This window comes from Nomascus leucogenys, chromosome 5, assembly GCF_006542625.1.
Source record: "Nomascus leucogenys isolate Asia chromosome 5, Asia_NLE_v1, whole genome shotgun sequence".
NCBI classification, from domain to species: domain Eukaryota; kingdom Metazoa; phylum Chordata; class Mammalia; order Primates; family Hylobatidae; genus Nomascus; species Nomascus leucogenys.
Genome location: NC_044385.1, coordinates 78,137,474 through 78,151,193, shown reverse-complemented (window position 1 = coordinate 78,151,193; position 13,720 = coordinate 78,137,474). Strand labels below are relative to the sequence as shown.

The following is a 13,720-nucleotide window of genomic DNA, read 5'->3' as shown; positions in this document are numbered from 1 at the left end:
AATGTCAATGGCATGGTAATATTATTTAACACATTTTAAGAAAAATATCTTTTGATGTATGTATTTACGAGTACCATCTTTGACCTCCCAGCTTCCCAAGTAATGTAAATAGCTTTTTATGTTTTCTTATTTATTTATTTATTTATTTATTTATTTATTTATTTGAGATGGAGTCTCCCTCTGTTGCCCAGGCTGGAGTACAGTGGCTTGATCTTGGCTCACTGCACGCTCTGCCTCCCAGGTTCAAGCAATTCTCCTGTCTCAGCCTCCCGAGTAGCTGGGACTACAGGCACACACCACCACGCCCAGCTAATTTTTGTATTTTTAGTAAAGATGAGGTTTCACCATATTAGTCAGGCTGGCTTCAAACTCCTGACCTCAGGTGGTCTGCCTGTCTCGGCCTCCTAAAGTGCTGGGATTTCAGGTGTGAGCCACTGCACCCAGGTGTGAATAGCTTTTTATAATAATTAAATATTTACTAAACATTGTATGTGAGGCAATGGAATATACATTTTTGAGTTTAAAAAAGTGGTTGAAGAACACTATCTTAGGAAATATAGTTTTATTAAACCTCAGAAAAAGAAAGGAAAATACAGGCCACCCCTCAAAAAACATATCTGCTTGAGGAGTAAAAGCTGTATTACATCTGTGATTCTCAGTTGGGAGCTATAACATTTTTGGTTTTTGTGACTGGGGGGATGCTGCTAAACATCCTACAAGGCACATCACAGGTCCCTACAACAAAGAATTATCTGGCCCCAAATGTCAGTAGCACTGAGGTTGAAACCTTGATAATGTACTTAAAAAGCTAATGGCACACTTAGAACAGTATTTGGTAATGGCACAATGAGCGGAACAATGTTTTTACCTTATCTTATTCCTAGCCCAGTCTAGTGCTTGTTATACCATAGAGCCATAGAATAAGAAACCAAACTGGGTGTAATTATGCACCTGTAGACCCAGCTATTTGGGAGGCTAAGGCAGAGGATCGTTTGAGTCCAGGAGTTTGAGGCTGTAGTGTGCTATGATCGTGCCTGTGAATAGCCACTGCACTCCAGCCTGGGCAGCATAGCAAAAAGTACAAACATGGAATGGATAATTTTTTCTTTTAAAAAAAATTCTGCACATAATTAAAAGTATATCAAATATTCTCAGGACACATGTCATTTACTAGGATGTCATTTTCTCCCTCAAATTTCCCATCTTAAATTGAAAGATATTCAAGTTAAACACTTTCTGACATCTAAGGAACCTTAGTGCTCTTAAAAGTAACTTACAGATATATTCGTAGAATGTGCCAGTGGCTATCCATGGCACCTGACTGCCTACAATTTCGGCTTTTTCGGGAGAGCAGTGCATTGGCATGTGGCCATGGGAAGACTCAGTCCTAAACAAGTTAGAATCTGTGGCTTTCTACTGTTCCATGCCTTTCCATCTTACTTTGGCTTCTTTTGTTTTCATCTGCAATATCAGGGAGGATGCTGGCAAACGAGGTACTGCATGTTCCTTTAAGATACTGTCATCTCTCTGCTGTACAAAAGTCATTGTAGAGAAGGGCTCATGGTAACTTCCAGAAGTCCACCCAGTCCTATCAGAATGCCAGGTGTGACTTTGACAAGAATTAGTGTGTTTTTAAAAAAGATTACATAATCTTTATCTCTAAAAATCTTAAACAATATATCCCTCTACCTAAATATAACTGTTTCTATGAAAATTAAAAGACCCCTTTAATAATATATCTTATTTTAGAATCCTGCCTTTCAGAGTGAAATAATAAAATGTAGATGGAAGCTAAAGAGGTTGTGGTCCATAGCCTTACCTTAGACAACTGTGCTTTTTACTATAAGTAAGCGAACATAGTCTCTCTTGATTATACTCCATAACCACCAGCCATTTTTAAAAATAAACTGAGATAATTCAGGCTCTCAGAATACAAATAATACCAAGTATCTGGAAAGTAAATCATATTTTGTTTGTTTTGGGTTACAAAGAAAAAATAGTGAAAAATACAGAGAAGAAAATAAAGATACCTCCAAATCATATCCCTAGAAGTAATTTTTTTGCACATTGGTGGATACCTTTCCAGTATTGTTGAAATGCTATATTCAGATACGGGCAGAGATTTTTGCACGAATAAATCCCAGCACATGCCATTTTGTACTTGCTTTTTAATTTTGCAATGCTGCTGGTACCTTTCCATATCAGTAAGTGTAGATATACATCATTCCAACAGTTGCCTCGTATCCCATTATATACACCACACCTGCAATTTAATTAACCAATCCCCTATTGGTTGTTTCCATTTTTTGTGATTACAAAAACAAAACAAAACACTGTGATAAATATCCTTGCATCTTTTCTCATTTATATGATTATCACCTTAGAATACCACTTTTTAAGCTTTCCTAATGATGAGAAAAATAACGATAATAGTTAGTTTCTTAGATGCTGCTCCTATGCCAGGTGTTATGTACTGTGTATATTTATGTGTTTATATGTGTATTGCCTCATTCCATCCTTACCACAATTTATGAGCTATGCATTATCATCTCCATTTTGCGTATGAGGAAACCAGGATCTGGATCTGTGTGGTCCATCTCCAGAGTCTGCTTCCCCTGTCACGGGCTTTTATTTGACTCTGCTCCTGTAATGCCTCTTTGAGGGAAACCTGTAGGATGAAGTTGGATAGCTGGGATGTGGAGAGCAGTAACATGTTCTCTATGATGGCAGAGCAGTGCAGAATACCATCTGTTTCCGAAACCCAAGTTCGTCAGTTTGTGCCCAGTGCCCCCCGAAATGTCTTTATGTGATTAGAGTTCTGGGAGCTTCCCTATTGAACTCTCAACCTGCCTCTGACTCTGTCCCGTTTTCAGAACCCCAACAAGCACATCTCCCAGACAGAGGTGATCATCCAGTTTGCGTTCCAGACGTCCATCACGGTGCTGTGCATTGCCTGCCCCTGCTCCCTGGGGCTGGCCACGCCCACGGCCGTCATGGTGGGCACCGGGGTGGCCGCGCAGAACGGCATCCTCATCAAGGGAGGCAAGCCGCTGGAGATGGCGCACAAGGTCAGCCTGTACCATGGCTTTCCCCGTCCTGAGAAATGAAAGTAGTAGCTGTTTACTATTTCACATTGAGAGAAAAGCCTGAGAGCCACTCAAGGCAGCAGTGTTAATTACGTAGAATAGGAAGTCAGGTATAACTGGGAATAACAACAGTAGCAACAGAGTAGCCACCAGTCATATAATGAAACGCTTTATCAACATTACTTGATTTAATTGCATTAACAACTCTGTGTGGTAGGTGCTTATCATTCCCATTTTACAGATGAGGAAACTGCAGCAGGAGGAGATTAGGTAACTTGACCAAAGGCCTGTAGCTAACCAGAGGCAGAGCTGGGATTCACACCCAGGTAGCCAGGCTCCAGGACAAAAGCCCCACCGTGACATCTGTGGGATTAGTGGTGGGTCCTGTGACCCTGGGGAGTGAAGAGTGAGTGACGGTGTTTGTGAAGAGTCTTCTTTTTGCCCAACTTACCAACCTCTGGCCTTCCACACTTTCACCTATTTAATCAGCATTTGCTGGGCACTCACTGCGTGTGGGCCCTGCACTGGTTTCTGGCGATGGTCGGTCATGGTTTCCAGCCGCCAAGGAACCCACCAGGTTAGGGGGAAAGACAAACAGTGAAAAAGTAAATAGCAAAGCTGACTGAGTATTACGAGATACTGAGTATTGACTGGTGGTGCTTGATGCCCTGGGGACACTTGAACAGGGGCCAATCCTAGACTTGGGGTGCTGGACTCAGGGATGAGGGTACTGCAGGTGGTCAGGGAAGCGAATGCGAACGTTCATCTGAGACCTTACTGTTGAGTGAGAGCTGGACAATGGAGCTGGGGAAGAGTGTTCCAAAATGGGGACAGCAGGTGGAAAGGACCTGCGAAGGTGGAACTTCCTCTCCCTGCGGTATCCCCAGAATCTAGCCTGAGACATCGAGTGCATTCAGAAGTTACCTGTTGAATGAGCAAATGAGGAACTGGAAGAAAATCATTGAGAGAGAGGAACTAGAGATGAGGCCGTTGAGGGAGGGGCCAGAATCCAAAGGCTGAAGATTTAGTAAAGGGTTCTGAACGTTAGCCTAGAAGCCATGTGGGGGATGGCATACCCACGTGATGTGACCAGATCGTGCGTTGGGAAGATCATTCTGGCTGCAGAGTTAAGGTTGCACTGAAAGCTGGCAAGAATCCCTGGAGGAAGATGAGTTAAGTGTGTTGAAGGAAGGCCACCACTCAGCATCAGAAACAAAAAGCTGAATTATTCTTTGCTTGTAAGGGAGAACCCTGCTTGTGGGACATGGTCTGAGAAGAGCAACCTGCTGGCCTTAAATGGGTTCGAATTATACGCTTCAGGGATTACTGGACTTTCAGAAGCAGGGCTCAGGGCTCAGCTGGCCCTGGTTATGGAAGTGCAGGTACCTGCATGTAGCTGCTGCCCATATCTGAGCCCAGAGGTGTGGGGACTCTGCAGACTGCCATTGACCAAGTGTGACCAACTTAAAGCTGGCTCTTGGGGGTTTGCTTGTCGTTATGGCCATAGAATAGTCCTTTCCTTTCTTGAACTCAGAGTGTGAAGACTCTATTCCCAGTAGCTTTTGCACTTAGGCAGGCAAGAGGAAGCTGTGGTTGGGCTCGGCGGATGGCAGTGAACAGGGAGGCAGGTGTCCCTCAGGGTCCTGACCCCTGACCTGACGTGAGGAAGTCTGTGGATGGTGTCTGTCTGAGGGACAGTGCTGTGCCATCTCCTGTACAGCCGACTGAGGGTTTCTGGCTTTGTCTGGTCGAGGTCAAGCCTCAGTGTGGCTGGTTTGACTGGACACATAGGGAAACAGTTTCTTTGCAGTGGGAGTTGTTGAACCCTGAGATTGAACAACAGAGGATCACATTAGGAAGCTGTGCAGGTGTCTTGTTTCCTGTCTGAGGCACGTTGGATGAAGTTCTGCCTCAGGACTGTGACTGCAGAAGCCCCTCCGTCTGTATTGTGGTCACCGAGTTGTGATTGTTTTTGGCAGATAAAGACTGTGATGTTTGACAAGACTGGCACCATTACCCATGGCGTCCCCAGGGTCATGCGGGTGCTCCTGCTGGGGGACGTGGCCACACTGCCCCTCAGGAAGTTTCTGGCTGTGGTGGGGACTGCGGAGGCCAGCAGTGAACACCCCTTGGGCGTGGCAGTCACCAAATACTGTAAAGAGGTACGTGGACCTGGGCGTGGCCCTACCCTCCCCGCCAGTGCTCCTTTATTCCTCTCCATGTCCTTCTCTCCTAGCTGCCCTCGAGGAGGGCTTCGCTGTGTGGTCTGGAAAACCACCTAGAAGGCCCCTCTGCAGCAGGCGGAGATAGGGCTCACGGTCAGCCGTTGCCACAGTTCCAGGTTATCACAAAGTGAGTTCAGTGTCACAGGCATTTGCTGAACATCACCAGGCGCCAGGCTCAGGAGAACAGGAGTGGGATGTGAACTCTACCCTTTGGGAGCTCACAGCCTTAGGGAGTACGGGCAGTCTGGAAACTCAGTGCTTTGTGCTTAGTGCAAGGGGACACAGACATAAAATGGGAGTACTGGGGTGGAAGGGAGAAATCTCCCCTAGGAGCACCTGGGAGAGAGAGGAACCAGCAGAGGTGAGCCAGAGCGTCCAGCAGGTTCTTGGCACTTCGTGGAGAAGCATTGCCCTCTTTTGGTCTCTCTACATGAAAGGTTCTGTTTTGTTTTCTCTTAATTTCAGTCTGAATATAGGGGCAGCAGAACGTGTCACACAGAATATTGCCCTGACAACTTTTAAACTGTCTGAGCAATACTGTTAGCAGTATATGTAGAAGGTGATATCGTTGCCTTGAAAAACAATTGACAACTCTTCCTGGTCAGGGGCTCTTCCAGAAACCTCATTTCTAGTTTTGTCCTTCATGTAGGGTCAGACAGCCCACTCTTTCACACCTTACCCTTCTGACATTTCAGGGAGAATCTTCCTCACCCTCAGTCATCCTTTATTTGTTGTGTGGTCTGGAAAACCGCTTAGAAGGCTCCTCTGCAGCAAGTGGAGATGAGGGCTCACAGTCAGCCCTCGCCACAGTTCTAGGTTGTCGTAAAGTGAGGTCGGTGTCACAGGCATTTGCTGAACATCACCAGGCGTCAGGCTCAGGAGAACAACAGGAGTGGGATGTGAACTCTACCCTTTGGGAGCTCACAGCCTGGGGGAGGACGGGCAATCTAGAAACCCCAGCCATTCCTTTCCCCTGCCACCTTGTCCCCTCCTCCTCGTCCCCTCCTCCTCCTCCAGGGTCCGATACACAGGCAATTATCTCTTGATAGCCCAAAGAGCTTTGTTAACACTACTTATTCCATTGTTTTTATGAAATTATTTGCAACATAAAATTCACATCTCCCTCTCTTTGGCACCTGCACTCCTCTTTAATTTGAGGTGTTTGATATGAATTGCCTTTTTCCTTTCCAGTCGGTAACCTGTTCACTGTCATGAGGCACCCACCCAGGGAAAGGTTTTAGGCTATTTAGTCTCATTCAACTTACAGCTATAATATCTTTACCAAAGTAGGGAGAAATAATTACAAGTTACTAGTCACTATCTTAACCTTTCCCATCCGTTCCACCTCCCTCCCCTCCTTTCTCTCAGTTCCCGCTTTCCTTTGCTCTCTTGCCACCTTCACCCTGTGTCCCTGTCCTACCTACCCCTCCCTCTCACTTCACCCCTCTTGGCTTACAGGTTCCTCTTCCTCTCTTTCTGCCTTCCCAGGAACTTGGAACAGAGACCTTGGGATACTGCACGGACTTCCAGGCAGTGCCAGGCTGTGGAATTGGGTGCAAAGTCAGCAACGTGGAAGGCATCCTGGCCCACAGTGAGCGCCCTTTGAGTGCACCGGCCAGTCACCTGAATGAGGCTGGCAGCCTTCCCACAGAAAAAGGTATTGCTGGCCTTTGTCTCTGCAGCTGGTTAAAAGTAGAGGTGGGTCAAACCACAGAGAGCACCACGCCCAGCAGTGATTGCCTCTGCTGTGCGGCAGGCGGTTCATGGCTAAGGCACCCAAGCCTGCCTCCCCACACCCAGGAAAGTTTCTCTCATGTTCTTGGGTGCATCTAAATTTTGTTGCTTATGGCTGCCTTAAATTCACAGAGCATTGTTTAGCTGACCCATGATTTTGATTCTCCTCTTTCTTATCCTGTATCAGTCTTGCTTCTCATAAGCTACAGAGTAGGCAGATGGGAATTCCACTTTTGTTCTTCCTGTTTCCATTCTGTGTGGTAGAATTCTGGTATTTACAAAGCAGGCAGAAAAAGTCAGGGAAAGCAGAGGGAAATGTCTGCCCAAGCCAGGAAGGGACACTGCTTGGAGGGACAGCTGCTTTTGAAGAATGGCCTTTCTTATTCTCCAGGTAGCTTACCAGCCACCAGAATAAAGGGTGGAAAACACTCAAAACCTGTGATCAGTGTTTTTCCTAAGTGTTGGTAGTGAAATTGTGACTTAGATTGTGTGGTTAGAAGCCATCCACCACCTTCCAGCCTTTAAAACCCCAGGATGGCCTTTCCATGAGAGCTTCCAGAGCCTGGCCGTGCAGTGACACCTCAGCTAGCAGCACACGCTGTTAGAAAGTGACAGGTGAGAGGTGCATTAGCCTCGGGAGTTACAGTTTTAAACGTTTCATGTAGATGTGTCTGATTATTTGTTGATTCACCTGGGGTTATTGATACCAAGCGGTAATGCATGTAGTCAACACTTGCTTTGTGTGCTGGGCAAATACCTAAGTGCTTCTAATCCCTGCAGAAAAAGAATCAGTGGATACTTCTAAGACAAAGACGGACATTGCCTTATGTTTAATACGTTTATACCATTTCTCCCCATATAGCATGTACTATTAATGCCCCATCTTAATTCATACCCACATGTCCTACACATTAATTTTACTTTTTTTTTCCTTGTCCTAAAGGATGCTGTCACAAGAGGTGCTTACAAGGTTACAGTTTTTCAGAATGGTTAAAAGGATATTTTGCTGTTAAAAGGATTGCATGGTTTTTAGTTCACAGTGAAATTGGACCATTTAGAAATAACCACAGCCTCTTTTGAATAGATGCAGCCCCCCAGACCTTCTCTGTGCTGATTGGAAACCGTGAGTGGCTGAGGCGCAACGGTTTAACCATTTCTAGCGACGTCAGTGACGCTATGACAGACCACGAGATGAAAGGACAGACGGCCATCCTGGTGGCTATTGACGGTATCTTCTGCTTCTGCCTTCCTTCCGCTCTCTCAGAAATACAGTTTTCTACAGATATCAGGCAAAAGAGTCCTCCTTTAAAAAGGAAAAGAAAACAAACAAAAACCTTCCTCTCTTAATTTCAGGCCTGTTTTCCAAAAGATTGTCTTTTTGTCTTTTCTCTTCATTCTTTCCCACTGTGTCCATCTTGGCCCCAGAGCCAGCTCTGGTCTGGCCTCAGTCTTCTTGACCTTGGAATTCTAAACTGTCTGTGTCATCATCGTTGCTCTTGTCCAGGTGGGCAGTTCAGAGTCGTCCTTCTCATTCATCCCTGCAGACAAAGCAGGAATTCACTTCCCAACAGGTTTAACTACAGGACGCATTTAAATAATGAGATCCATGCCACCCTTCTGTCTGCTTTATTTATTTATTATTACTTTCGTTTTTTTTTTAGACCGAGTTTCCCTCTTGTCACCCAGGCTGCAGTGCAACGGTGAGATCTAGTCTCACTGCAACCTCTGCCTTCTGGGTTCAAGCAATTCTCCTGCCTCAGACTCCTGAGTAGCTGGGATTACAGGCCCCTGCCACCACGCCCAGCTAAAGTTTGTATTTTTAGTAGAGACGGGGTTTCACCAGGCTGGTCTCGAACTCCTGACCTTAGGTGATCTGCTTGCCTTGGCCTCCCAAAGTACTGGGATTACAGGCGTGAGCCACTGCACCTGCCCTTCCATCTGCTTTATACAGACTGGTGTTGCACAGAGTACAGACCTCAAGACTGTGTGTTGGCTGGGTGCGGTGGCTCACACCTGTAATCCCAGCACTTTGGGAGGCCGAGGTGGGCGGATCACCTGAGGTCGGGAGTTCGAGACCAGCCTGACCAACATGGGGAAACCCCGTCTCTACTAAAAATAAAAAAATTAGCCAGGTGTGGTGGCGCATGCCTCTAATCCCAGCTACTTGGGAGGCTGAGGCAGGAGAATTGCTTGAACCCAGGAGTTGGAGGTTGTGGTAAGCCAAGATCACACCACTGCATTCCAGCCTGGGCAGCAAGAGCGAAACTCCATCTCAAAAAAAAAAAGACTGCGTGTGTTTTATTGCTCAGATTCTATCCTGGTTCTATCCTGGGCTTTACATCCCAGAGAGATTGGAGTCTTTACTTTGTTAATGTTAGTTTCTGCTAATAGAAGTAACAGTATATGCAAGCAAGAAATAAAATATATGACACCTTTTGAATGCTGCAGCCAAATATGTCTTCCTCTCACATTCTCTTTTTTTCCCTTTTTCTAAGTCTTTGTAAATCCACCCTCCCCTCGGCTATCAAACCAGAACTGGCACAACTAAAGGAGTCGTGCCCTCTCATATGTCATCCCTCACTCTGTTCTCATTCACACCTCAGCCTTAAAAGCCCTCCTGCTTCCATAGCTAAAGATTCACTCAAAGAGAAATTCTGCCAAAATGTTTTCTGTAGGAAAAGACAAAGGAAGGATTGATTTTCTAGTTTGGACGTTTATCACTTTAAGTGATATCTGTTATATGTCTTGAATTTTAGTAGCTAACGTGTGTTGAATTCTTATTACAAGCCAGGCACTTTGCAAAGTGTCATACGTGCTCCTTGCAGGAAGTTTGGAAAATTCAGCTATAAAGGAGAAAATGAAATCACTCATAATCCTATTCCTTGGGGAGCCACTGCAAAGATTTTGATTATATTGCTTCCAGACTTTTGTGTACATCTGTAAATGCATGTACTTTTTAAAAAGCAAAAAACGCGCATTGTGTTATATAATTTGACGTTTTGTTTTTTGCACGTAATATTATATGATGAGAACATTGCAAATGTGGTATCTTGGTGCAGGGTGCCCCAACCTGTGTAGCTGCTGATGCTGTCTGGTTCGTTCCAGGTGTGCTCTGTGGGATGATCGCTATCGCAGACGCTGTCAAGCAGGAGGCCGCCCTGGCTGTGCACACGCTGCAAAGCATGGGTGTGGACGTGGTTCTGATCACGGGAGACAACCGGAAGACAGCCAGAGCCATTGCCACCCAGGTACAGCCCTTTAATGTTGCAAACTGTGTAAAGCTCATAAAAGCAGTTAGAGACAAAAGTAAGCACCAGTTGGCCCAGCACTGAGCTGTACTCCTGCTCTGTCTCCCTTGCTGGATGCTTTTCTCTCCACGTGCTTCATTCTGTGGCCGTGTAGTGTTGCACGTGAGCACTGTGGTGCTGTGCAAAGATCTCTTCCCTGGGGCTTGGGCGCATGCATCCTGGGAAAGGAGTTCCAGTGTTCTCTAACCTTTTCCCAGTCTTTGCAATGGAAAAAAAGTATGTGGCTTAAGGGCTAAGATAGACATTTTCTAAACCTTTATGTTAAGGGAAGATTTTGCCAGCTCAGCTCTTTTCACTCGGGTGCTCAGATAAGTGACTCCTGGGCAGAGTCTCCTGACCCAGCAGCCCCTGATGCTGAGTTTGGCCTGTGAGGACAGCACCACTGGATGGCTGCCTGACTTCTCACACAGCAGCAGCTCCAGTTTGGATTCCTAGAAATTATGCACCTCCAAATGTGTGCAGAGCTCTAGGTTTCTGAAAGCTTAACTGTGTTCCTTGAGGGAAGCAGCAGTACCGCTGTTTTCCATGGTCCTCCTTGCTAATTATGGACGTGTTTAGGGTCCTTCCCCCCTTTTCTGGCTAGCACTTGTTCATCCATTCAGCAGGTACTTATGAAGCGCCACGAATGTGACAGGCAGGTGTGGGGCCAGGCTCTGTGAGGAGTGAAGGGGGCTCTGCCCTTGAGGGGCTCATGGTCTTGCAGGAAGGTGGACCAGTGATGGTGTAGATCTGAGAAGCAGGAAAGGGACTAGGAAAGGAAAACTGCACGTTCCCAGGACAGAGCAGGCAGCAGGAGCATTTCCCAGGGGCACAGAGTAGCACGGCGATTTGGAGACGCTGCGGGGAGCTGAATGGTGTGGTCGAGTGTGGTACCAGCTGCCAGACCCTGGGACCCTCGGAAGCAGACCCGAGAGTTGAGCTGCCCTCATCTGGGAGGTGCATGGGGTCTACTGGAGGACATGAGGCAGAAGAGTAGGGACATAGCTGGACAGATGCTTTGGAAAGACCATGGGGGCAGCACATGGAGAAGAGAGTTGGAGGACTGACAGGGAGACCAGCAAGGGGGTTGCTTGCACATCCAGAAAAGGACAGGGCCTAAACCAGTGCAGGGTGTTGGGGCGGGAGCCAGGGATAAACTGGCCCTGTGACAGCAAACCTGCAGGGTGTGGTTGACCAATGTCACTGACTGGACCCAGAGGCCGAGGGCAGAGGGGGGCAAGGGTAACTGGAGGTTTCTGCTGCTATCTGATACCTTTCGCCAACACCAGGCATTGCCTTACTTTCATCTTAGGTTGGCATCAACAAAGTCTTTGCAGAGGTGCTGCCTTCGCACAAGGTGGCTAAGGTCCAGGAGCTCCAGAATAAAGGGAAGAAAGTCGCCATGGTGGGGGATGGGGTCAATGACTCCCCGGCCTTGGCCCAGGCAGACATGGGTGTCGCCATTGGCACCGGCACGGATGTGGCCATCGAGGCAGCCGACGTCGTCCTTATCAGAGTGAGTGCGGCTGCAGCCAGGCTGTGGGTGCTGTGAGGGCAGTGGGCAGACCCCTTCTTCACCATGTGCTCCTCTCCATTAGAATGATTTGCTGGATGTGGTGGCTAGCATTCACCTTTCCAAGAGGACTGTCCGAAGGATACACATCAACCTGGTCCTGGCACTGATTTATAACCTGGTTGGGATACCCATTGCAGCAGGTAGGCAGCTCTTACCCACTGTGCTCCAGCTGCGCCCAGAAAGGCTTCTCTCTCCCAGGTTCCTGCTGGGGTTAGTGAGTGGCTCACTCACTGGCTGGCTAGAGGTGTTTTAGAAAGGCTGTTTTTTTTTTTTTTTTTATGTCCCCTGCTTTATATGTCTTTAAATGAGAAACTGTGGAGAGGACCCGAAACCTTCATTCACTCTGGTCCTTTCTAAAGAGCTAATGGATTTGCTTGGCTGTATTTTCTGAGCCCTATTTTACTGTGGCCTTATTTTCTAAGCCATTTGTTAAGACATATAGTCTGAGAAATAATCATTAATAAGAATTGTGGGGCATCTGCTACATGCTAGGCACAATTATTGGTGTTTCAGAACCTTATCCTGAACATTAATCCTGCCCAAGTTTCACTCTGAGTTACACAAATGATCATGGAAAGAAATGGCTTTTTGACCAGGTGTGGTGGCACATGCCTGTAATCCCAACACTTTGGGAGGCTGAGGCAGGAGGGTCATTTGAGCTCAGGGGTGCAAGACTCACCTGGGCAACATAGGGAGACTCCATCTCTACAAAAAATTTTAAAATTAGCTGGGTGTGGCAGCATACACCTTAGTCCCATCTGGGAGTACAGAGGCTGGGGCAGGAGGATTTATTGAGCCCAGGAGTTGGAGGTGGCAGTGACCCATGATCGCACCACTGTACTGTAGCGTGGGCAAGAGTGAAACCCTATCTCAGAAAAAAAGAAAAAAGAAATAGATTTTTCTGCTTTGTAATTCCCCCTCATTCCCCCTCCCTAAGAACCGCCTCTCCCCCACCGCCTGCTCCCTGCCCCCAGGAACATGGCAATGAAAAGCTCCAGAGTGCTCCTCCATGGGCTGAGGAGAGATCAAGTTTGTAATCACAGCATTCCTGCCTCAGTCTCCCTTGTGTCTGAGTGGTTAGTGGTGACTTGTGTAACAGGGCCTTGGCCTCCTGAGCCCAGTGAGTCAGGCAGGTTTACTTCTTGTCCCCAGAGCCGGCTCAGGAGCTTAATTCCCCCAGTGTGTGTGCCTCTGCCACACAAAGTTGACCATACCCGTCTCCTGACCCTGTCCTGGGACGTGGCTCTCATTCCTCTTTTAAAGATGTCGTGAAGCCCTGGAGGCAAGATCATCTGCTAGACAAGGGCTGTGGCCATCAGCCGTGTTTGTCCTCTGTGGGACTGTGGCTGCAGGATGGGCAGCTGGCTCCCTCACCTCCTGCCACTTTTCTCCTCCCGCTCCTCCCACTCCCTGTAGTTTGTCGCTGCCCTGGAGCTCGCCCTGAAATGGGATGCCACCTGTGGGTGGTTCTGGGAATGTCAGGGTGAGTGGAAGAGAGCCAGGCCCACTCAACAGCATCCCACACCCAGCTTTCTAGGAAGCCTCACTTTGGGGGGCCTGTGGGCAAGATCCACTGGCAGGGGCTTCCGAGCACACCAGGTGGAGACCTCACTGGGGGCCACTGAGGATGGGGCCAGCCCGGTGCCTGAAGCCCTCTCCTGGCTCCTCTCCCTAGGCCTAGGTGTGAGTGCGAGTTCTTTCTTCCCCAGGTGTCTTCATGCCCATCGGCATTGTGCTGCAGCCCTGGATGGGCTCAGCAGCCATGGCGGCCTCCTCTGTGTCTGTGGTGCTCTCATCCCTGCAGCTCAAGTG

At 47.5% G+C, this 13,720-nt stretch overlaps 1 protein-coding gene across 1 annotated transcript in view; it reads left to right on the top strand.

The window, feature by feature from the left end:
- Positions 1–13,720, top strand: part of ATP7B (ATPase copper transporting beta) — a 78,238-nt gene that overhangs the window by 61,616 nt on the left and 2,902 nt on the right. Inside the window, exons 13-20 of the mRNA XM_030813435.1 lie at positions 2,874–3,068; positions 5,066–5,248; positions 6,800–6,968; positions 8,130–8,273; positions 10,151–10,293; positions 11,645–11,848; positions 11,931–12,048; positions 13,618–13,720. Of these exons, the coding sequence (XP_030669295.1) occupies positions 2,874–3,068; positions 5,066–5,248; positions 6,800–6,968; positions 8,130–8,273; positions 10,151–10,293; positions 11,645–11,848; positions 11,931–12,048; positions 13,618–13,720 (1,259 nt within the window). The remainder of the gene's footprint in view (positions 1–2,873; positions 3,069–5,065; positions 5,249–6,799; positions 6,969–8,129; positions 8,274–10,150; positions 10,294–11,644; positions 11,849–11,930; positions 12,049–13,617) is intronic.